The 25,300-nt window shown below is 38.7% G+C and overlaps 1 protein-coding gene and 1 non-coding gene across 5 annotated transcripts in view; both read left to right on the top strand.

Annotated features, from left to right (window-relative positions):
- The window catches only part of IPCEF1 (interaction protein for cytohesin exchange factors 1), a 178,163-nt gene that overhangs the window by 123,349 nt on the left and 29,514 nt on the right, over positions 1-25,300 (top strand). For all 4 annotated transcript variants that reach the window (XM_077755086.1, XM_077755084.1, XM_077755083.1 and 1 more), the window contains 5 exons: positions 3,879-3,952; positions 5,467-5,538; positions 10,446-10,504; positions 11,821-11,909; positions 22,667-23,039. In XM_077755086.1, coding sequence (XP_077611212.1) covers positions 3,879-3,952; positions 5,467-5,538; positions 10,446-10,504; positions 11,821-11,909; positions 22,667-23,039 — 667 coding nt within the window. The remainder of the gene's footprint in view (positions 1-3,878; positions 3,953-5,466; positions 5,539-10,445; positions 10,505-11,820; positions 11,910-22,666; positions 23,040-25,300) is intronic.
- Positions 19,057-19,163, top strand: LOC144224251 (U6 spliceosomal RNA). The gene has a single exon (XR_013332997.1). It is a non-coding gene; the product is annotated as a U6 spliceosomal RNA (small nuclear RNA).

Genomic DNA, 25,300 nt, shown 5'->3' with positions numbered 1-25,300 from the left:
AAAGTGCCCATAGTCTACTGGAGAAACAAAGAAGTAACTGGATAACCAAATACAGTAAGAGAAGTATGAAAGTAAAGCCCAGCCCTGGGCACAAAGAGGAACGTACCTACTCCGGGCTCAGAGGAACGGGGAAATGTTTTGGTGAAGGTCAGAACTAGGTTGATTTGTGGAGCTGTATCCAGGGGTGTGAGATCGGAAGGGCATTGTAAATCTTCGATCAGAAAGGCAGCCTGTCCTGCGTACAGCCAGAACCCCTTTGCGCTACTCAACTTTACTTTTTTCCATCCCAGTTATTGTCTGCCATGGGCTGCATCATTTGTGTTATTAAATGTGTTTATTTGTTGAACTACTGTCTCTTTTCCCCTCAAGGGTAGCGATCTCTGCCTGCTTTGTCCACTGATACAGCCCAAATATCTGACACAGTACCCGACCCGAAGAAGGTACTTAAATATTTGTTGGACAAATGAATGCATAACACTAACAGTTTTCATAAAAAGGTGTCTGTATGCTGCCTAATACAGCACCTGCAGATGAGATCCCCCTGAGATGAACAGAATCAGAGCTGCTGGGGAAAGCGGATGGACTCACATGTGAGGAGGAACACCTTTGAGATTGTTGAACAGCAAACCAGAAATTGAAAAGCCTCGTCTCACTTCAGTATTTAAGGTAGACTTGGTAAGGCAGGTTTGCACAATGGTCAGAGGATGGTTTGATGGCTCTGGCGAGAGAAGAAGAGTTTATTACATTAGGACACAGAGGGAACATTGCAGGTACCAATGCAGAACTTTCAAGTAACTTTTCAGAAAGTTCGGAATTACTGAGGAGGAAGGATACATTCGCGACAGTTATTTTGGTTACTGTAACAGGAGCAAGAGCTGTGAGGGGGTAGGAGGAGAAGAAGGTGGAGGAAGAGGAGAAGGCTGTCATTCCTTTAGGATTTTCCCAAAGTGATTGTCATTTTTAAGGCATTTTTGCAAGTCAAATAAGCAAAGGCAATTTTTGACACAGTTATCTGTGATTTTGAATACAGCTTGAGTGTCTTTAGTACAATGAAAAGCTGCCTTTGCTAATGAAGGAAAGACTTACTGAGGAAACACAAAGTATCTTTTACTCAAATTCATTTCGGTTCTTAGTTGAAAGACTCTCAGCCATTTCACTTGTGCATGAAAAAAAATCCACCTAAATGAAAATGTACAATTATATATATATATCAGTATATATCAAGATATATACAAAAACTGAATATACAATATATACTGTATATTTCAGTTTTTGTTGATTGACTTTGTATTGTTATCATTCAAGATGGGCTCTTTGTACTGAAAAGAAATTGATAGAGAATAATAATCCTGAAAACTTGATGCCAATTCTAATTCAGCTCAGATGGGAGTATGATTCTTCTTTGTTTGAATTTTTTGTTTTTTTGGATGAGTGAGGGGGCAGGGGCATTGGAGGAGATGAGCTTGTGTAAGTAAGCAGATCATGACAGGTCTCTCCTACTCTTGCTAAGGCACTTGACTTTGTCCAAAGGCCACTGGGAACGGTGCAGGGTTTTAATGAGAGAAGTGACATGAAGGGTGTTCAGGCAGTCAAGACTTGCTGTGACTGTGATTTGGACACCAAATTAGAGGAAACGATAGAGTTGGAGGAAGAGGGCTTTGCAGGACTTCGCAGTCAGTGAGGTGAGAGTTGGTGGTGAGCTGAAGGAGGAGCGAGGTGGTGCAGGCACAGAAGAGCTGGGACAGAGGCAGCAGGAGGTGATACATCTCGGTGACTGCTTGCATGCAGGGTGAGAAGGGGATCAAAAGTCAAAGACGTCTCCCACATTTCCTTTTTTGACAACAGGATAGAAAGTGAAACCATCCAATGAAGTAGAGAACACAGGAGAAAGAAGACCAGACATTTTGTGGCATAAAGTAATACGTTTGGCGTTGGGTTTGTCACTCTTGGGCAGTGTCCTCGTTTGTACAGCCATGACAAAATACCTTCAACTGGTGGCTTAAGCAGCAGTCATTTACTCCCCATGGTTCTGGAGGCCGGGAAGTCTAATTAGGATCAAGGTGCTGATAGACTGTGCCTGGTGAGGGCCTTTCTGGATTGCATTTGCCTGCTTTGTTTGCTGTAACCTTACTTGGAGGGGGAGAGAAGTGGGGGGCTCTGGTCTCTCTCTCTTTTTATAAGGACACTAATCTCATCATGGGGGTTTATTGCTAGAGCCTAACAGTTTTCCAAAACTATACTTTTATATAATGCTGATGAGAGTTCATAGGAAGTATTGTGCATTGTAGAAACAGTTGATCCACACTCTGTGTTTTTAAAGTACTTTGCATTATTTTTGAGATAGAATTGGTGAAGCCATCATCTAGTAGGTAAACAGTTCATCAAGAGATAAATAAGTTGAGGGGTGCCTGGGTAGCTCAGTCAATTAAGCTTCTGACTTGATTTAGACTCAAGCCATCATCTCCTGTTTTGTGAGTTCAAGCCCCGCATCGTGCTCTGAGCTGACAGCCTGGAGCCTGCTTGGGATTCTCAATCTCCTTCTCTCTCTGCCCCTCTACCACTCTCTCAAAATAAGTAAATATTAAAAAAACAGAGGGATGAGTTGAATGAATATATCTATATATCTATATATCTGTATATATATTCATATATACATCATTTTATAAGAAGGAATTTCCCTTTAGAATTGACTTTTGAGCCTTACATGAAAGCATTTCAAGCAGAGAGTTTGGATAGATTAACTCATAGGAGAGGGAAGGTTGGACAGGCAGAGTTTCCAGTGTTTCACAGTTTAACTTTTCTGAAGAAAAAGTAGGAGCTGCACTCTGATTTCAGATAAGGGAAAGAGATGCAGGATGATAAAATGAAGTAAGAGGATCCATGGTGCCAAGTTAATAGCTAGTAGATTTTTAAATTTAAGATTGTATTATCAAGATCAAGGTTTTACTTCTCTGCCAATAAGCACCGAATGATTTATGATTAATCTTGTGGACTGAATTTCTGTACTCAGAGATACCAGCGTACAAGGAGGAAGATTTAGGATCGGTGACAAGCCATCTAGCCTCCTGTTGCTCAGTTACATTTTGTTCATAAAGATTAACAAATTCTTAGAGAGGTGGAACAATAATTACATTTCCTACAGAATTTTTGGTGTTTGGAGGTGACATTCATGCAATGTCCAAAAGGGCCATTTTTTCCCCTATAGTCTTTCCTTTGTAGAAACACCTTCTAAGAATGGATTATGGAACTGAGATTTTCCAAGATATGGCTCTGTAGTTTAATCCCAAGGAGCAGCCTATAGATTTGGGAGAGGAACTAATGTTTGTTGAATAACTATTAAGTGTTTTATTTTTCTGAGCAACTTTAGGTTTTAGAACAACCGGTAAGTCGTAGATCCATGATATGAACCTTGATTTGCTTAAGTCTAAAGTCAGGCCTCTTGTCGACCATCAGCTAGAATGCTAATTACGTTCTACCTTCTGTGCTTGTGGCTTACTGGAATATGAGAACTGGCTTACTGGCGACGAGAATGATGCTGAGGATGCCTACTAACTCAGCAGGGAGTGGGGCTCTGACTGGTTAGCTGGAATTTCCCAGGAAGACGGGAGAGGGGTGGGTGGGGTCCTGTGCATGCCATACATTGGCCATACCTGAGCTGTGTCATGTTACTTCTTGTGGAACGATTCTGCATGACCTACCGGGAGAATATTAATTTCTCTCATAAAATATGTATCTGGATAAGTCCAATGCTGATTCAGGGATGTATCTTTTGATTGTCTTTCCTTTCATTTATACGATCTCTATTCAATGTATATGATCTCTATAAACTTACCAGGATTGATGCATTTATTTATATCTGTTGTATGCATTTTTCTCAGGCAGAGAAAGCTGATGGATTTGTCAACCTGCCCGATTTCGCTGTGGAGAGAGCATCTGAATGCAAGAAAAAGCAGTAAGTTGTCTTATCATTTTCTACAAAACTCTGAGGCAGAATAACTTCCTTTAATAATTTTCATTTCTTGAGTGATGTGGTGATTTGTAAGTTAGTGACGATAACACCCAAATGTCTGAGAATTTTGAACTTTATGAGTTGGTATCCTAAACAACAGTATAAGCTTTTAACCTCTTGTTGTCTGGAATTTCATTTTGTGGAACAGATGGATTTGAAAACCCCATGGAGCCTTGGCATGGCATAGTTTTGAAATGGAATTGAAAACTAAGCTCCCATCCAGATTTAGCTGGGAGATCAAATGTCAAGATTTTGTCTTTCTAAAGAGAATGACCAGTTCAATAGGACCAGACAGAGCTACAGATAAGATACCAACATCAGTTTCTGTTTCTTAGTTCTTCACATTGTCATCCTGGATATTGAATGCTCTGAAGTAGCTTAGACTTTGGGCTTATACCCTGATGTAATTCAAGTCCAAAAGATTGAGAACAGACAGGAACCAAACAAGTCACCAGCTTACGGTCCTTGTTTTGCTGAGAAGGAAACAGCGCAGAGTCAGGGCTTGCCTAGAAACCGCAGGAGAGCTGGCTCTAGACAGCTAGCCATGCTCCCATCCCCATGCTCTTTCGTGATAGCATCTCGATGCATTTTGCAAATGTGCTCTCTTTACCTTTTTTTGTTCTTATTCTTTCTCCCACCTTTGACATCTTTTTCTGTTTCATCAGAAGCCGCTTCCCTATTGACCTATGTTGCTGGTAGTGGCAATTGACTAGGTTTTTCTAAGAAAATGAACAAAATTATTGGCTCTAAGTCTCTTCCACTGTCATCGTGCTTCACATAGCCAGTGATACACGAGGTCATGTTCATTCTCGTGGTTTTGACTGGACTGGTTATTTACCAAAACCCTGGCCTCAACGGCAAGACTTCCGGTCTAGTGGTAAAGGGGATACATTTTATTGTTTGCTGATCTTCCATGTTTTATACTTTTCTTTTAAACTAAAAATATACCTTATGCTTTTCCTTTACTCATAGAGGGTGGCTTGGATACAGGTTTTGATGTATTGGCACAGTACAGAAGTTCTATACTTGATTATTTTCTTACATATAAAATTCTTGTATGTATTTGTTTGAATTTGAATAAATATTTTGCTTTAAGGAGTTGATCTGAGTATTTTGAAGTGACACTTCTAAGACTGAAAATTTTACTTTATTGTCTCTTTATAGCAAAGCAGTTAGCAAATGAAAATAAAAGACTATGCCCATATGTTTTAAGTAGAAACTATTGGCTGGCCAAGGCTCATGCCTACTCTGGGTGTCTCAACATGATAAATTAATTCTCTGCTCTCTACATGAAGAGATTAGGCAGTGGGTACTTAATGTAATTACATTATATTTTGTAAATTTACAAAGAAAGCAGATGAATTGACCATATTTATATTTGACTTACCTTCAAACCCATTGACAGCTACACTAATTTTTTCTAATTTTTAATGTTTCTCTGCTTTCTCCCTTTCAAGTGCTTTTAAGGTCAGCCATCCACAGATCAAGACCTTTTATTTTGCAGCTGAAAATGCACAGGAAATGAGTGTGTAAGTAGAGAGAATTGCTAAATCCAATCTTTATGGGAGTAGATTATTTTGGTCAGGTGTTTGAATTTTAAGCATTTGTTCATATTAATTCTTGTTTTGTTTATTTTTTGCTGCTTTAAAAATTAATCTCCTTAGCACTTACAGTGTTCTTTCTTCTCCCAATTGGAAGCATTTTGGAGAACTACATATATCAAAATGGCTATTTTAGGAAGAAGTGATAAGATTCTTCAGAGGGAACCACTAAGTTGAGAAAGGAAAAGACAGAAATCATTATAAGAAAATGTTACAATGAGAATCAGCATCACAGGGATAAAGGCTTGAAAGTCTGTGACCGATTTCACAGCTTTTAGAAAATTCCATGTGAAAAATATCTATAGCATTTCTAATATGCTATGTAATTATCTTGATGAACCCTGTGTTTATTGCTAATCCATGTCCTATCCTGAAAATTTTGCAAAGTGTCCTTGCTTGGAGTACATCTAACATAACATTTTATATCCCTGACTCCATTTCCTTTTTTTTTTCCTGTTTAAATAAGTGGAATATATGCCTCAAGTACTACCTGCACCACTCCATCCCCTACTGGTTTAGATGATGGTGTGATCACAATGGCTGCTAATTGAATGAGGCTATAGATACTTGAGGTGCTTGAGGCATCAGTGGGCCTTCTGTTTAATTTAAGCCCTATTCAGAATTCTCAGTGTTCCTTATTACCTTTACATAACTAATAAAAATGTGTCAATGGAATACCTACTATGTGCCCCGCTGTAGCAGATCTTGAGCAATAGAAATAAAAGAATACATACATAATTCATTCAAAGAGCTTATGGTTTAATCTGTTTTGTTTATACATAATGATCTCCTGACCCATCTGTTCTATATAATTTCTCTTTACCTTCTTGCTCTAGAAACCTAAAGAAAAAAGCTGCTTTTCACCAAACATGTGTAAGCCTGTGCATGTAAATGCGCGCGCACACACACACACACACACACACACACACACACCTTCTTGCAGGATATCCCCTGGCAGCCTCATCTAGCTAGAAACATTGTCACCTATTCCCTGAGCTCCCACCATGACCTTCAGATGAAGGCAGAATGGCTCTTTATAGACCTGGGGGAAAGCCCATGTTAAATATCAAGGCAACGAATTGACAAATTAATTCTTCCAGACAAGACTTGTATTTACTTAAAAGAAGAGAGACGTTTGTTTCTACCCTCTGTTTGATTTTGGCTTTCTCCTGCTGGCTTTCTCAAGGCCCCTGAGAAGGAGAAAAGCAGATGCCCAAAAGAAGATAAAAAACCGCACACTCAAAGCTCTTTATTTTTTTTAATTTGTATTGGTAACTGAATCCTACTGATTAGCAAGCCATAGGTGTGTCAGTGGTGTGTGAAAGGCTTAACGTCTTACCCAGCAGTACTTGGAGCCCCATGATACTGAGGGTCGGCCTGGAGCTGAGCCATTGATTAATCCCCAATGGTCCTTTCTGGCCTCTGGTGGCATTAATAGCCATCAGTGTGGAATCTCTTTGGGCCTCCAAGTTAACTCCCTTCTCCCGAAAGATTTTTAAAGATTTTTTTCTGCAGCAGCACCTGAAGAGCTCCCTTTATTACTGATATGGCCAGTTTAAGCCAGTAAATAACATAGCTGGGTATTTCTTGGTGAGATGCAGAGAATCTGGGGGAGTGGCGTGCGGGGAGAGGAGTCCTGTTTTAGAAGTTCGCTTCCTTGGGAAGCTGCATTTTTGGGTGGTGACATTTCTCTCAGGGACGATGAAGGGAAAGGTAATTATGTTTAATAGAAACGCTGTGTTCTGCAGGGACCCTCAATTTACAAGCACAGGGGTAAGTAATTAAGGTCATGGAAGAGTTGGTTTCTAAACAAAGACTGGCTGGTAGCTGCCTTTCTCAGACAGTGTTTGTGGGAAGAACCTTCTTGTTTTGTGTATCAATTTTTAACACTTCTGCTCCTCCAACACATCAAGTTAATATACAACAAACTCCCAGGAAACATCTGTCATCTTCTTTTATGTAAATATAAGTCTTTTTGTGCATCCATCTATTTAACCACAAATAGAAATTTTCTTACTGCCTTGATGTTTTTAAAAAACTGTTCTTAGCAAAGGAGGTACTGGAAGCCAGTGGGTTCTAGAAAGAAAACAGTCAAATAAGATTCTAAGCATTCACGTTTTCCATAGCAAGTAGCTAATGGCGGCAATTAAAAGGACATGAGTTTGGGGTAAGTGCTGAGAGGAATCTTCATTGTCAATATTTGTGTGTTTTGCCATATTTCTGTATTTCCGTGTTCTGGGAAGGAACTTAGAAATGCCTTTTCAGGCATTCTGAGTTCAAAACTATTTTGTCTTGATATGTTAAAAAATTTTATCTATTTCACTTTTAGATGCTTTTTTTTTTGGAGGGGGGAGAGGATCAGTATAGAATTATGAAATGAGGCATAAACTAAGAATAGCTTATTTTGTTATTTTAAAAGTGAACTGTTACGTTCATTGTGATTTGCCTGATCAGTTTATGAAATTGTACTTTAAAATGTTTCTTTTAGTTAAATGACACCTAAAACATATTCTTGTAAAAAATCCTGTAATACAGAAGGATGTAAAGTAAAATCCTTCCCATACCCCCACCCTCACCCTCCAATTCAATTTCTCTCCCTAGGATTAACCACTTTGAACAGTATGACTGACATATCTTTCCTAATGCTTTTCTTTGCACATGTACAAATAGATAGTTTTAAAAGTACATTGAATCTGACTAATCATACTGTTTTGTGCTTGTTTTTTTCACTTAACAGTAAGTGAGGATTTTTCCAAGTCACCACAAGGCTTCTATTACCTTCATTTATAACATTGACTTTAATGATGAAATTAGTGCCATACATGGTTCATTTTCCTATTAATAGATGATTATATTGTATCAGTGTTTTTTTTTTTTTCTTTTTGCCATTGCAAGTCTTACTGAGTTTATTCTTCCACATTTATTTATGGTCTGTAGGATAGACTTATCATTCAAATTGTTGGGTACAGGGGGTGGATATTTACATTTTGATTAGTATCATGAACTTGCCTGCTTAAAACTGGCCGTCTCACTTTTGATGTTCAACTCAACAAAGGATCAGAATGTTTCCTCCTAAATTCCGTAAATCAATGGTATTTTAAAGTTTTGCCAATCTGGTGGTGAATATTTTCTTGTGTTTGTGCATTTCCCAAAATACTATCGATGCTGATAATTTTTTTCTATTTCTTTACTAGTCATTTGTCTTTTTTCTGTGATTTATTATTGTGTGTGTGTGTGTGTTTTGTTTTTTGTTGTTGGCTGTTCATTATTCTACCAGGTCTTGATGAACACTTTGTGGTTCCTGTGGCCTGATCTGGCCGGTGTATCAGTTTGGTTTTAAGTGGCCATTAAAGAGCTCATGTCTATCATGGTGCTGAAGTGGCTCTTAAATGAGGCTGAAGTTCATCTTCCTTCTTACAGAAAGGCCTATTTGTTTTTAAAAATCAAATTTATATATGTCTTGTTAATAGGAAATAATATGGCAAGACCATAGCAGGTTGAGGGTTGGGTAAGGATTCCTAATATGCTGAAAATTGCAAACTTGGGAGTATTTATGCAATGGCGGGGTGCAGCGTGCTGACTAGTTCATGAGGCAGCTCAGGACTAGAAGAAATGAAAGCACAAGTGAGTCAGTAAGTGCACAGCATTCTTATTGTTACTTCATTGGTATTGGTTGACTTAGGCCACTATCAAGTGTACTGGTTTCTCCCAAAAAGATGTGAATGTAAAATATGAACTACATTCTAAAAATCTAGGAGACTGGAGAGAAGTAGAAATCAATCATATTATCACTACCCTAAAGTAATATTTTCCCTTTAAATAGAAGTTTAGATAGCTAGGAACATATGAAGTAGACCCATTTTGTGACTTTTAAGAATTTGTATAGTATAATATGCTCCTGGCTAACCCCCTGAGAAGGAACTCCAGTGGCCTGAAATCATGAGCCAAGTTTGAGTTCCTGAAGGTTTATCTAGTTCTGTTTTTATTATTGATGTTTGGTTGAAATTTATTGCCAGTAAAATGGTAAATCAATAAGAAGATATGACATGGTCAATTTTTGCCTAATAAAAAATTCTTCAAGGAATTAAAAATTTCCCCAGCTTAGGAATACCTTTCAGACTCTGGTCAGATCTTTTATTGAATAATATAAAAATCCTGGCTTAAAAATGGATCATCTTTTCTTTCTTTTTTTTAAATTTTGTGGAATAAAATTGCATTTTCAGAATTATAGAGATGGAACTTGAATGGTCCAGTTAACTAAATTTAATGATAGAGGTTTAAAAAGAATTTTTTTAATGTTTATTTTTGAAGGAGAGAGATACAGAATGTGAGTGGGAGAGGGACACAGAGGGAGACACAGAATCTGAAGCAGGCTCCAGGCTCTGAGCTGTCAGTGCAGAGTCCAATGTGGGGCTCGAACTCATGAACTGTGAGATCATGACCTGAACCAAAGTCAGAAGCTTAAATGACTGAGCCACCCCAGGCGCCTGATACAGGTTCTGGTTGTTGCTAAAAATTTCAAATGCACAATGCCAAAAGTTATATTTGTTTATATATTTAGAATATTTAATGTAGTTGTCTACCTTAGCCAGCTGGATAATGGACCACCTTGTTTCTTGTTTTAACAAAGAATGCCCTGAGTAAGGAAAATATTGGGGTTTTAGGTTTTAGTACCAAAGACTTACACTGTTACTGCAAATTATAGACTGACTGTAGAATGATGACAATTGCATTATAAAGTCTGGCACAGATATTCCTTCAGGGCCTGGGGAGAAGGCGGATAGGGAGGGGACCAATGTCTTTGGTCAAGCGTTTATTTACTATTTGAATTTTAGGTGGTTAAACAAGCTTGGATTAGCTGTAATCAATCGCGAATCTGCTACAAAGGATGAAGGTATGTTCTATTTTAAATTTCTGAAAATTTAGCAAGAATATTAGGATGAGATAGAATGGAGATAGAATGTCAAGTCCTATGCATAGTCTTGTCCTAATGAAACATACTTTGGCATTTAAAATCATCTCAGGATTTTTCGAGGCAGCCGTGTTCACACAGACTCGCCACCATGGAATAGAACTTCCCGTGCTGGCTAAGAATGCCTTTTACACTTCACCCACACGTTAGCAGCTGTAGGCTTCACTGACATCTCAAACCGCTGCCAATGCAAATGTGTTATTGCTCCACTTACCGAATTCTTACTCAGAGACGTGATCTTGTCATGATCTAGACAGGTAACTTTCATCCCACTATTCCCTCTCTGATGTTCTAATACTTCCACCAGGTGTGTGCTGAGAACCTGAATGTCAGATGGGGACACAGGTCATATTTTTAGCTCAGTCTGCAGCTCTCTGGGTTCAAAAGCTAGAGGAGTTGAAATCTTCTTAATGAGGAAATTACGCCTGAATATGGAGAAGAGGGAGGCTGTCGGTGTCAGGGTCACAGAGTTGACACTATTTCTGAAATGCTCAGACCATATAAATCTTGGCAGTTGAAAGGTAGCGAGTTATATCTTTGGATAGCAAAATTTATAAAAGCTTAAACTCAGAAATGGGACAGTGGCAATTTGATTTAAAACAAAAAAGAACCACAACACAAGAGTGTGAAATCAGTATCCGATTTATCTCCTTGGTCCTCTTGTTCATGACATAAATGCTCATTGTATATTTGAAGTGCATTTATCAATTGTGAGAAGAAAAATCACTGCATAAAAATCTCCTCCTTATCCTGGTATGTAAGGCCTTCTGTGATATTGCCTCAAGCAAACTTTCAGCTTCGATTTTCACATCCCTAAGGGGACTCCATCTACATGGTTTAGCCTGCACCCTTGACCTGGTACATTACTCTGTGTGCATCATTAATGGTTTACTTCTCCTGCCCTTTTCAGGTTATTATGGCTCCTGTGATCAAAATTAATCACTACTGATTTTATGCTCTTGTGGTATATGACTCAATGCGTCTTTTGAGGAATTATTGAAGACAGCCATGGCCCATACTCTTCCTATGTATTGGACCCTCTTCAGGGCAGAAACCCTAGTATGGCTAGTCAGTTTTTCCCCTCTTATGTAATCCCCTGGCACCAGGTAGCCCAGTAGATGAGTCCTTTCTGAATCAGATTGGAATTGCAATAGCCAGATGGAGAAAAACCTCGGCTCATGCATTATGGAATACGTGACAACAGTGTTGAAACAGTAAGCATTTTCATTTTTGTGTAGAATGCTACAGTGAGAGCGAACAGGAAGACCCTGAAATAGCTGTGGAGACACCACCCCCTCCTTACTCCGCGGAGACTTTCTCTCCTTTGGTACGTACAAACGTGGCTAGTCTGCTGGTCATGACGAAACGTGTGGATGTCATTCCTTCTGGTTGCATGGGATGTACTTTGACCAGTAAATTTTTTGAATGGGCTAAATTAAGGTACCTGCCAGAGAGCAAGTACCGTTCTCGGGGGTGTTGAGCCTTCGCCATAGCAACCCCCACATATGACAAACTCAGCGGTAATGCACAGGGCTTCTAGGTGGTGGGCCAGTGTTGCAAAGATTTGTTCCGTAATGTTTATTTATACCTTTCTGGTCTTTGGAAAGAATAAAAGTGCTTGTCCTGGGTGTGTGTGCTACAACCATGTAAAATGAACATAAAGGGGAAGAAGACAATATGCAAAGAGAAAGCTGGAGTCAGAAAGTTATCAGGAAGCCAGGGGTGAGGTCAGTGCATTCAATCTGCATGTGGAATGATTCTGTGTATTCACTAGAGAGAAGTCCAAGTTTGATTCTTAGCTTTGGAAGCGTCTAGTGTAGGTTCAGGTTACTAATGGATGTTAAGATAAGACTATGGCATGTTCCTTTGTATTTGGAAGCTCCTTGGCATTCATTACATTGATGTTCCTTGAAAGGATTCAAGTAAGGATCTTTGCGGAGGTTTATTTATAGTTTTCTGTCTACCATGTGGCAGGACTTATATAGACGCATTAAATATATTTACCCTCCCAAATGACCCTGAAAAGTAGTAGTATATAATCTGCATTTCACTGATTACTAATGAGGGCAAGCATCTCTTCATATCTATTGGTTATTTGGATTTTCTGTTTTGTTTAGTCTGTTAAAGTCCTTAGTACAGTTTTAGCTGTCTTACTATTATTATTTTGCATTTATAAAGTTTCTTTTTTATTCTATACATTAGTCCTTAGTTAGAAGTAAGGCACATCTCCTTTTCTGCTACATGGCTTTTTAATTTTTCTTTAAACTCTGTTTCATGGTTTCTTTTCATAGACAGATGTTCTTGATTTCAACGTGTCAGATTTATCCATTATTTCTGTTGTGGTTCATGCTTTTGTTTCTGATTTTAAAAATTGTTTCCTATTGCTAGGTCATGAGGAAGTAGATGCTGCTATCCTCACTTCATGGATGAGGAAACCGAGGTTTAGGGAAGTAGACTGACCTGGTCACACAAGGAGTGTATGGAGCACCTGAGAAGGGAGCCCCGGGCTGCCTCACTTTTTCCCACCCTGTCACTGCACTTGTCCATCCATGAACCCAAGTAACTCTAGGTTCTGATAGGTTACAGTGGCTCCTACTCCCAGACCTCTTTCATCAGAATTTTCTATTTGTGTGATGAAATTTTCATCTTTATTTGTGTCTTGCCGGTTTCTGGATTTAGGATATTAAGTGGCATTTAAATAATGACCTCCGTGGTGTTCGCCTACTGTCAGTGGAGAATTGTGGTCCCTTTTTTAGTTTAATCAGCTAGCATCCAAGTCCAGAAATAAATATTTGTTGAGTGAGTATGTATATTAAAATTTCTATGAAATAGGACCAGCCAAAATTAAGCAAGATATAAATAAAATTAAACATTCAATATGGCAAAATTTAGACTGATTTCTGAGCTAGACTTATAATATATCCTATCTTAGTATATTTGTAACTTTTCCTTAGTGTAGTCTTTCTCCTCTTTAACTAATTAGTTAATTATTTTAACATTTTCATTTATTTTTGAGGGACAGAGAGAGACAGAGTGCAAGTGGGGGAGGGCAGAGAGAAAGGGAGACACAGAATCTGAAGCAGGCTCCAGGCTCTGAGCTATCAGCACAGAGCCCGACGTGGGGCTTGAACTCATGAATCGTGAGATTATGACTTGACTGAAGTCAACTTAACTGACTGAGTCACCCAGGCGTCCCTCTTCCTCCTCTTTTAAAATCACTTTCTGAATTTAGAAAAGACTAAGTAGATGTGGCTTGTTGGTTTAATAGAGAGAATATATTTTTGTTTAGTTTCTCTCTGTTTCAGTCTTTCTGTCGTTGTCTCTTCTTCCCTATCCCTCTTTCAGTCTCTGTCTCCCTCTGTCTATTCTGCCTTCTCTGTCTCTCTCTCTCTCTCTCCTACTTTAACCTGTAACACACAATGATTTGGTTGGTCCTCCAGCCTTCTCTTCCTGAAATTCTCCTTCTCTTCTATGACTCCATATCCACATCCAAATCCTCCATATGACTCTTATATGATTTATTTTAGTTCTAAAATACTATGATTTTCATTTTAATAATGGCATACTCATAACACATATTACTAAGAGCATTTTCAAGAATCTAGAACTCGACTTGATGAAAGTAAAAGAACTGGATTGTCTTTGTAGATGAGAGATCATGACTCAATTGCATTACACAATGATGGTCTTACCTGAAGTTATAGTAGAAGTTCAGAGAACACTTGTTTCAAAACAAAGAAATGAAAGGATGCAGGGGGCCACCAGAACGTTAGGGCATTGAAGTGGGAAGATACTTCAGAATTTTCTGAGTCATCAATCCAATATTATTTCTTACAGTTTTAAGTTGAGCATTTTTTGTAAGACCACTAAGGCTAACATCTTTTTTTCTGAAAGAATGTATTAGAAATAGATAAATGTTGAACAGTTATATTTTATTTTCCTTAGAAACAGAATATGTTCCTCCGTTCACATATTTTCCAGGCAGATTTTGTTTTTGTTTCCTCTTGTTTCTGAAAAACAGACATGTAAGACACTTGGTTAAAATACCATTTAAGCCTTTTATTTAAACAGATGAAAATTCAAAAATTTATGGGAACTTTTATCCAGAGCATGAATCAACTCATTTTGTTTTGGCTCAGTCTGGCATAGGCTAACCATGACCGAGCTGTATAAGTCAAATTGAAGATTTTTCCTCTCCAAGTTCTCACTTTAAAAAAAATATTTTGGGTAATGAACTTTCATTTTGGAATGATGACTCAAAGGTAGAAAATCATTCTTTTCTGGAAAATTATCTCCCCAAATTAAACTCTTGAATTAAAAATTTAATTCAGTGTCCAGGAATTCTAATTGCTGCAAACCGTAGGATTTCAGCCCTAGACCAACTTGGACCTCTGCTTCTAATGGGTAGGACCTCATTCCACAAGACAGTAAAGAATACTTCAGGATCTTCCCTGTGTATGTTGCTTCTTCTTGAGAAGAGTTCACAGGATGGATAGGACTTCCATTTATTCACAGAGAACTGAGAAATGGGGACCTTTTGATAGGCTTACTAAAAAAATGTAAATTAGATGGGACTCTGTAGATTTCACTTTGGAATATTCTTTGTAGAAGTCAGTATCCGTGATTCCTTGAAATTTATGAGTCTTTGAAACTCACAAAAGAGCAGAAAAGGAATTGACTTCGTTCACTTTTTTCATTCAATGATGTTATAAGTTACAACGTGACTTAAGAGCTTAACCATCATTAAAACTGTTATATGTATTTTTCCTCTATGTTTAATTATTAAAAACCATTGGTACCCTCAACTATGCTTATATGCTTATTCATTCATTTAACAAATTTGTTGAGAGCCCCTGTTCTAAATACTGGGGACATGAGTGAATAAAAAAACACAATGATTTGTTTCTTTGTGGAATCAGAATTTTAGTTGAGAAACTGCTAATAAACAGTCAACATAATAAGTAAATTATCTGCTGTGTTAGTAGATGTGGAGCACAGTGAATAAGGGGAGCCCAGAGTGCTGGGGGCGGGGCTGTGGCTGTGAGTAGAACATCCAAGATAGGCCTGAGTGAGAGCTGAGGTTGGAGCAAAGCCACTGGAAGGTGGTGTGAGAGGCAGTCAGGTGGATATTCGGGGAAGGAGTTTTCCTGAGCAAAGGGAAGAGTTTGAGCTAAGATCTCCTTGGTGCATAGTTGGCAATGCATGGAGGTCAGTGTCACTGGAGCAGGGTGAGCCAAGATAAGAGTAGCAGGATATGAGATTGGAGGGTAGAGGTGGCCGTACTATGTAGGAGCTGAGGACCAGTTAAGGACTTTACTTGGGGAACCTTTGGGAGTTTTGAGCAGAGGAGTGATATGATCAGTTTCTGTCTTAAAAGGACCACTCAGGCTACTGTGTGGGGGAGACCCTGGGAGGTAGGGGTATGACAGAAGCAAAGAAAAGGGAGGTTTTCAGTAGTCTAGTGGTGATGCAGGTCATGGCATAATTGAGAAATGGAATGGGTGGATTTTGAATTTGGTAGACCAATAGGTGGATCAGATAGGAGAAAATCTGAGAAGATAAATATTTAAAACCCCAGCTTCAAACAGCTCCTATAAATTATTTTAACAGGAGAGGCCTCATATTTTGATGCTTCTTAGAAGTACAATTCCTTTATGTCCAAATGATGAAAAAAAATAATCTAAAGCCAACCAAAGAAGCAGTAAGTAAAAATAAATCCTGTAAACTGTGCTTCCTTGGTCAGTGGCAGAGGAGGAAATCAACAACTAAACACAGAAAGGGGTAAAATCAGTTTTAGAAACTCACATTTAATCTTGGTAGTATGATTGTTGCCCAGTTGTTTACAAAACGTCACTTGATCTTTTGATACATGGACTCGTAAAATAATAGAAATGCTTACAAGTGAGATCGTTGTGTGAAAAATGATGAGTGACTACAAATACAAGCCAGGTAAAGGTAGAAAGAACATTCGTCCTGTCTTCTGAAGATACAAACAGTTGTTGCAAGCTCTCTGGTTGACCAGTCAACTGATTTCAAGACTTGTGAAGTTAGTGTTTGTGTCTCTGCCCTTTGCTTCAGCAGTTTAATTCAGGCTCCTTCTCTGGTGGTCCGTCACAAGCCTAGGGCTGCTCCCAACCCCTCCCTAATGCCTTACATTCCCATGGCTGCTGCCCCAGGTGGGGTCTGCAATAGCTCCTTCCCGAGTCATAGAGACAGGAGGCTGTTTTTCTTTCTCTTTCTCTAATGTCCCTCTCCTCTTAAAACCCACTTCCAAATTAGTCTTCCCAAAGCGCAGTTCTGATGGCACTGATTCACCTGCACAGGACCTTCCAGTGGCTATTCATGCCTTATCAAATTAATTCTCCACTTGTTTGCGTGGTATTTAAGGACCTTGGGTTAACGTCAAGCTGCCATTACAGTCTTGTTGCTGATTTCTCCTTTGTCAGCAGCCCAGTAAACTGTCTGCTGTCTCCCCAAAGCTTTCCAGACTTTCCTGCTTTTGCACTTGTATTGATGAAGTTTCTCCACTCATAGGAACTATTTGCTCCCACCCCATTCTACCTTCTCCTATTCAAATATGGCTTCCCTCAGTAGAGCTTCCCTGGTCTTCGAAATCGGGATAACCCTGCCCTCTTCTGAACTCTTTCTGTTCCTAGTGCACTGTTTTTGGAGAGAGGAGGCACCTTTTTCATGTTGTTATCATTTGCCTTGTAGTACAGATTTTGTGTTTCTGGTTTATTTATTTAATTTCTAAATTCTTGAAGTCAGAGGCAGTGTCCAATATCTTTTTCCTTACCCACAGCATTTATGACTGTGCCTCACACATATTTGAAGTGAAATAAATATTTTTTAATGGACCGATAAATGGGCAAGTGGGTGATTTTCACTTTATCCATGTTCTCTGCAGATTTGTTATTCTACGCATATTTTCCCGTGTAAATTAGAACGTCACTACTTTACACTTGTCTAATCCTTTCACATGGCTTTAGGAAGGATGATTTCATTGGACTTTGATGTTCTGCACTTTACAAATAAGGAAGCCAAAGAGAAATAAATAGAACTATCACAAGTAACCTTTGCAAGCTGAGGTTTACTTTTTATTAAGAATATCCTTTCCTGTTACCCCATTTGTTCCTCTTGATAAATCTGAGTCAGGCAGGCCGGCAGGCAGCTAATGCATTTGTGTGTGTGCGTGTGTGTGTGTGTGTGTGTGCACTTGTGTGTGCGTGTGTGTGGGAACCGTGTGGGAGATACTGTTGCAGACAAGGGAATGCTGGATTGAAATAGACCATATCTTTCCCCCAGAGTATCTTAAGTTCTAAGTTGAGGAAGAGGCATAATAAATTTGTGATTCAAACAAATAGTCTCAAGTAAGGATAAATGCTATGAAGAAGCTAAAATGGGGTGATGTGCTGGGGAGTGGCCAGAGTTGAGGGCAGGGAGGACATTGCGTTGCCCATGACAATCAGGGAAGAGCCTGCTGACGTTTGAATTAACACCAAAATGGTGAGAAGGAAGCAGCTAACTGGAAATCCACAGAGAGGGCTTTTCAGTCAGAAGGCACCTGTTCTCAAGGGATAGAAAGAAGATTGATGGGACTGGATGGGGAGGTGGAAGGAGATACAGCTGGTGGGGTAGATAGGGGGTCCATGTAGGCCTTTTCAGCCATAATGAAGACTGGCTATTTTTCTACTTGTGATGGGCAGTTCTTAGAGGATTTTCAGCAGGGAAATATTGTGATCTGTTTTATGTTTGAGAAACAGTCTAATTGTTTGGAAGATGGCCTGAGGTAGGGAGGGGGTGGGCAATGGTGGGAGGAGGAAGTCAAAGAACTAGGACATAGAGATAAAGTGGCTTCTGCAAGGTCACTGGATAGCAGGGATTGGAGTGAGGAGCAGGTCCTCTGTCACCTCATTGCCCAAGGTCATGTGGGAGGCCAGGGACGGGGGTAGGTGGGAATGTGCTCTTCAGAGTCTTTGGGCTTTCAGAGAAATGCTTCCTACTAGTATATGGTAGAAATACAAACAATACTTCCTAGGGTTTAGCAGCAATTGACTAATCTGTTTTTATTAATGTGGCCAATGAAAGAGAAGAAACGCTGTATACATTGTGTTTTTTTTTCTCACTTGATTTTATTATGTTTAGTCCTAAGTTATTTCTGTATTTTCTTTTTTTTTTTTTTAATATACTTTGACTAATGTTGCATGAAATTTATAGGCTGACTCATGTCTGCCTAAGTACAGGCTTTGGTGGCTATCTTAGACTATTTTTCCCTATGTCAAATTTGTGTTTTTAAACAATTCAGAGAAAAAAAAGATTGTAGTGCTGATAAGTATTTGAATGAAGCTTCTTTGATAAATAAAATTTTGTAAGTGTTGCCTCACTGAATTCTACACTTGAAGCTAATATTACAGTGTATGTTTCTAACTAGAATTTACATTTAAAAAAATCTTCTACAGAAAATGGGGAAAAGTGTGTTGGCTTTGGCAGCACATATAATAAAATAAGAATGATACGGAGAAGATTAGCATGGCTCCTGTGCAAGGATCACGTGTGAATTTGTGAAGAATATAAGAAAAACAATATTGATTTTTAATTTAGTTACATATAGTCTCTTCATTAAAACTTAGATCTTTAAAATGTCTTTAATTTTCTCATTAAAAAATAAAATATTTAAAACCCAAATGTTCTGTAATGAATGAACAACCATGCAATTATTAACTTCTAATAGATAATACAATAATTTTGTTGGAGTTTATGAGAACACTTTGTGGGAGTGTTTGAAGTACAGCTAGTTTGAGTCACCCATAGATCCTGGGATTAAGATAAATCCTTTGTAGCAATTCTACAGAGAATTTCAGGATACTCCTCAAAGAGACTGAACTACTTTGGGCTGTTTTTCTTCTAGACCACTTTGTATTGGCATTAATTTATTATCAACTGTAGGTCAGGTATAGATGTAAAACACAGAGATGCAAAAAGAATTAAAAAACAGCCTACTCTCAGGTAGCTCCCTCCAAAAAAGATGAACAAGCCAATCAGCGATTATGGTGTTAGTTAACAAATAAACTGACATTCTACCTGGTGTGATCGGAGTGGCCCAGAAGTACCAGGCAGAGGTACCCATCTTGCCCTGAGGCCACAGAAGGATGGAGAGCTAGTCCTTGAACTGATACTGAAGGATGGGCTTGTGTTAGTCAAACAGGGGTAGGGTGAGGAGGAGAGACTGTCATTTCTTTCTACCTTCATTTGATTTGCAGTGAGAAGTTTTATGAGTATACTGCATGGATGTTTCATAGACGGCACGGAGCTAAATGTCCTCGGTTTGACTTGTGGCTTTTGGTTACTGCAGAATGGTAGAAATACTGAAGCATGATGTAGAACCACAGTATCTATTTATTAAGTACATTTTTATATGCCTTCCTCTGTCACAGCGTTCCAGGTTCACATTGATTCATATTTTGTTCACCTCTCTTCTAATAAAAACTCCCTCTGACCTGATACACCTCATTTTTTCCTTCTCTCTCGTTCTTCCTTTTTCCCTCTTGCTCACTCTTTTCTCCATTTAAAAATCAAATTTGTAAATGTTACATGGAGCAAGAGCAAAGACAATGGATTGAAAGCATTTGAGTTGTGCTTTCAGAAAGGACTATACTTCCCAGAAACTTCTGATGCTCAATGAACATGTCTTTCCTCAGTCTTCAAGGACCTTTCCTTACAGCCCATTTTGCTACAATCAAATTGCAGTAGCATCAGCTGGAGCAACAGGAAGAGCTTACACTTACTCTCTTTTCAGAAAAGGAAGCTGACTCCACCAAAGCCAAGTTTTACTAAAATAGCTCACAATAGGGGAACGTGTCAGGACTAGGTCTGAATGGTATTTTTGTTAATATTTATTTCGTAGCTCATTCTAATGAGTAAACAAGTCTTGGCATTTATTTGGTGTGCATTCTCTCCTTTAGATAACTAAGGTTTTATTTAGTGAATTGCAAATCTTTGATCTCTTAGTTGTTAAATCATCTCTGTGATTCCCAAACTCACTGACATATTCTTGAATGGAAAGTTTTCATGTCTGTACAAATGCATTATTAATAAGACATATATGGTAAGATGGTATCTTAACTGGATGTTATAATGTCATGCTACTAAAAAGTGGATCTGTTGATTGACAACGTATGTCTAGTATTCAGCAAATTGGGCACATATTGGGTAAATACTAGCTTTTCCCATCAGAACTCAGGAGTTTAGAATCTGCAGAATTCTTGGGGACATACTGGTTGGGAACAAAATCAATTCTGAGTTAGTTGCAATGATTCTGAGATTTTGGGGAGAAAATCTTAGTTTGTTCTTCGGCTTCTTCTCACTAACAATTTCCTTCCTACCACTTCTTTGGACTTTTGAATGCTTAAGATTAACATGGTATCCCACAGGATGACCTGATGAAACTGAACTATAAAATGCCTTTTCTGTCTCATCTGCCATTAGAGATACAGGGTGACCCACAGAGCACTGTTGTCTCTGTTGCCTAGATTTTTGGAGTTTATTGACCAGTAAAATTAAAAATGAGGGGACAACATATGGTTGACAGATCTTTATTTTGCTATGTGGGACATTAAAAAAAAAGCTTAAAAAGACAAAACTAACATCTACTATCACCATTTTCCAAAACAGAAGGCATATATTTTACCATCAAAATGAATCAAAGATATAAAATCTCTGAATAAATGGAATTCTTTCCAAGAGAGGGTGATTGGCAATGTTGTATTGATGTTTTCTCCATGGACAGATGAGCATTTTGCCAAAGAATGTTGTTCGCTCTTGCATCGTTTATTAGGAACTGCTTTCAGAAGATTCTATATCATCAACCCACTTCTCATAGTCTAGGTACAATTTTTGGTTTCTTTTCAATGAAGTAAGAGCTTTCACATGGATTCTTGTCTTTTTCGGTGAAAGTTTATTAACAGTTTTAAATTATTAAAGAGCTAGTGAGTTAACATGATTTCATCTATGTAGTTATGAGCTGTAGCTGGGCATGGGCTAAGGAATATGTGCATGATATTGAGGGGCTTAAATATACGTACTTCGTCCACATCCATGGTCTTCACTCAGTTAATATTTTGCTTCCTTTCTGGCATCTGCTTTTGCTGAGGCTTTTATTTCTCTTAATTCTTTCCCTTAATCACCTTTCTCAAGACTTTTTGCTCAATTCAGTGATAGATTACAATCTGCTTTTTGTTCAAAATATCCTTCAGTATTTCAAAGAATTCCCCAAAGGGGACTTTTACATTTCTAGGGAGCACTGAAGAATGGGGTAAATCATGTTATGGGGATCTTTTAGATACTAAAACAGAGAATTCAAAGCTATACAAATCAGTTTTGGAAAATGGCATCATAGTTCTTGGTTCTTGTCACGTGGATATCAATATCATATATCTTTCTTTTGATTCTTTTTTTTAGACTAGTTTAGTATTTTTAATATATTCCTTAAGAAGACATTACAGCACACAACTGAACCCCCAGCATGTTAGTTAAACATCCATAAGTAGTAGAATGGAATTTAAATTTAAATTTAATCTTAACCCCAATCCTTTTGGTAACTAACGGAAATACTGAATACAAAGAGACCAATTATGTGTCAGTGTATTTTATCAAGTCTTTGTAACAGTTTTATAATGAACTTTACTGTGATCTGTTCAAAAGTCTTCAAATTAAATAATGAAGATGCTTAAAAATTGTAATTTTTCCCTTCTAGCAAACTCAAGCAGAATAAAAAACAGAATAAAAAGGGATTGTACAAATAATCCTCATATGAAATCTGAGAATGAATGTCTCATGCAAGGTTAATGCAGCTATTTCTGCATCACTGAGATAAAAAGTTAAATATGATGTCTTCAGCTGTTTCAATAAAAAGGGGGGCGTTAAATACAAGAACAAAACTCAAAACGTGTAATTGGTTTTAAAAATGATTTGTTACTAATAATTTGTTTTTGAAACACTGGGGTACCTTCACTGAGAATGGAAAGTAGAGAATGCCAGTTGAATCATGATTTATTTTATTTGCTTTTGGTTGTGTTTGTAAAATAGGCTACACAGCAGGCATCTTCATCTTCACCCAAACTGAGTGACACGTCGCGTTCTTCCTCTTCCTTGGAAAATACAGTAAAGACATATGGCAGCTTGGCCTCCTCCTTATCTAGAGAAAGACAGTCCTGGATCGACATAGTTAATAGCTCTGCGGCTGCTGACGACGATGGACAGTCTATAACACTTGCAGTGAATGTTCATTCGCCGGCACCCTCAGAGGCAAACAGTCGCAAGGCCCTGGACAACAGCTGTGCCACATCAGAATGTGAATTTTTGAACTCTTTGTCTAGTGATGACACTTCTTCATTGAGTAGCAATCTGGACCATCTTACTGTCCCAGACAAGCCCACTGGATCAGAGATGGCAGACAGAGGTAAACCAATAAGTTGTTTACTCTTCCCTAGAGAATGAATATTTGTGGATAGATGTGGAACTCTAAGGTTAATTTGTAAAAAGAACATTTAAAGGCATGAGTGAGAATTCAGTAAGTAAACGTTCAGATGGGGCTAAGCCCAGGGGCTGCTTCTGTAGAGGAGTGTGTATGTGGAAGACTTCAGCTTCAAGGCCATTAATCACCTGCTGTAACTGTCACTGGCCAAATGCCTACAGGTATGAGATGTGATTTTCCACTAATCTGAGGAAACCCTTGACTCCTTATTTGGTCCTGTGTCCTATGCTCTGGGGTTTGTGATGATTAGGTTAGGGTTTTGTAAATTGATACTTTCAACATTGTCTTCATGGCTCCAAACAAATGGAGAGCCATCACCTTCACTGGATCACAACCACAGGCAAGGTCTGGGACCTTGCTGGTCAGCTCTTGAAGGTGCCCATGTGGTTAAAAGGAAGACAGACAATTTGCATGCAGTTTGGAAGGCAGCACTTAGAACTTTCAAGTGCAAGGGTGAGCACAGTTTATGCTTTTGAAAAAAAATAATTTAAGTCTTAGCAAAGGAAAGATTTAATGGAGTGTAAAAATTAATAATGTGAACTTAATACTCTGTGATAATTGGTCTTTTTCTTCTGTTCAGACAAGCTTTACTTTTTTTTCTTAGTTTTCAGTCATGATGCATCTTTTGGGATGGTCTGTACCTTATTTGTTCAGGTATAAAACAAGCTGATAAAAGATACTGAGTGATGAGAGAATGCCGAGTTTGGTTTGTATTTTTTTCAGTGTACTAGTGAAAAAAAGTTGACCAGTGAGATTCTCATGATACGTGGCCTGAAAACACAGGTGGCTGCTCACTTGATCAGGGAAAGTTTCCTTAAGACCTCAAATTTTCAGGTGTACCCTGTTAACTTAATGTTTGGTATCAAGATAATTTAAGCCAAATATCACAACTGCAGGCCCAGTTGTGTGTGTGTACGTGTGTGTGTGTATGCATACATAGTAGTTTGAAATATACAAATTGGAACGCTCAGGCTGGGAACTCTTTCTCCAAGTCACCGTGGCTATCACCACTCCCTGTGGCCTTACCTGAAGATTCTTCACGCAGTTGAGTTGCCTGCCTGGCTACTCATGGCATTTTTTGCCCTAATTTAGGCCAGTGATCTACTTTACATTTAAAAACGTGGAGTGAATGAAGTAATTGGTGAAATAACTTATGTCTCTGGGTGAAGAAGGCGGGACAGGGGAGAGAATGGGAATACAACATGAGGAGTATAGAGTGAGTCACAAGTGGACTCTGAGGAAGGGAAAACAGTAGACACAAGCTGGCGTCTGGTTTGAGAGGTGCCATCATGTAGAAGAAGTGTTGGGCGTAATCTCTCTCTCCTTGGAAGTAAAAGCTGAAGCAGATTGTGAGCCTAGTGGTGCAAGTAAAAAGGAGGTAGTTTTAAATTCAGTATAAGAACCTTCTTTGTAATTGGGGCATCTGGGGAGCTCAGTTGGTCGAAAGTTTCACTCTTGATTTTAGCTCAGATCATGATCCAGAGTCATGGGATCAAGCCCATGTGGGGCTCTGTGCTGAGTGTGGAGCCTGCTTAAGATTCTCTCTCTCTGTCCCTCTTCCACCCCAGCCCCCTACCCCCGCTGGCATGCGTGTGTGCCCCCCCCCAAAAAAAAAATTAAAAAGAAGCTTCTTTTTAATGTTGAAAACCGTTCAAAATTGAATGGGTATCTTGGAAAGGAATGCATTCCTTGTCTTTGGAGATTTTTCCTCATTCTGAGACAACCATTTTCGTTGGGTATTAAATGCTTATCACAAATGATCACAGTTTTTGTTCTTACAAAGATGTGCTGAAGAGAGGATTTAAGTATCTTGAACTGGATGGCCTTTAACTTGATACTTGGAAGAACCTTCCAGATACAGGGCTGCTTGAACTGAAGAAAATCATGCAAAGTAGGACATCTATTATTTTCCCGGTAAAAACTCTTACTTTATTCGTAGGGCCATAAGTAGAACGAAAAAGTGTCGTGTGTGTGAGTGTGCACGTGTGCATGCACATGCGCGCGCACACACACAGCCCATCTCAAAATGAAAATGGCTTGAAAAGCAAAATAGAGAATAAAATTCCATTTGCATTCTTTCCTGCAGATTGAGCTTTCCTTTAGGATGAATAACCTGCAAGGTGTGGGAAGACACATGCGGCTCTTGTCCATGTCATTCTGAGAGAGCAGGGGTTGCTGACCTGGCT

The sequence above is a fragment of the Crocuta crocuta genome, unplaced genomic scaffold, assembly GCF_008692635.1.
Source record: "Crocuta crocuta isolate KB4526 unplaced genomic scaffold, BGI_CrCroc_1.0 scaffold11, whole genome shotgun sequence".
In the NCBI taxonomy this organism is placed as follows: Eukaryota; Metazoa; Chordata; class Mammalia; order Carnivora; family Hyaenidae; genus Crocuta; species Crocuta crocuta.
This window is presented reverse-complemented; position numbering and strand designations above follow the sequence as displayed.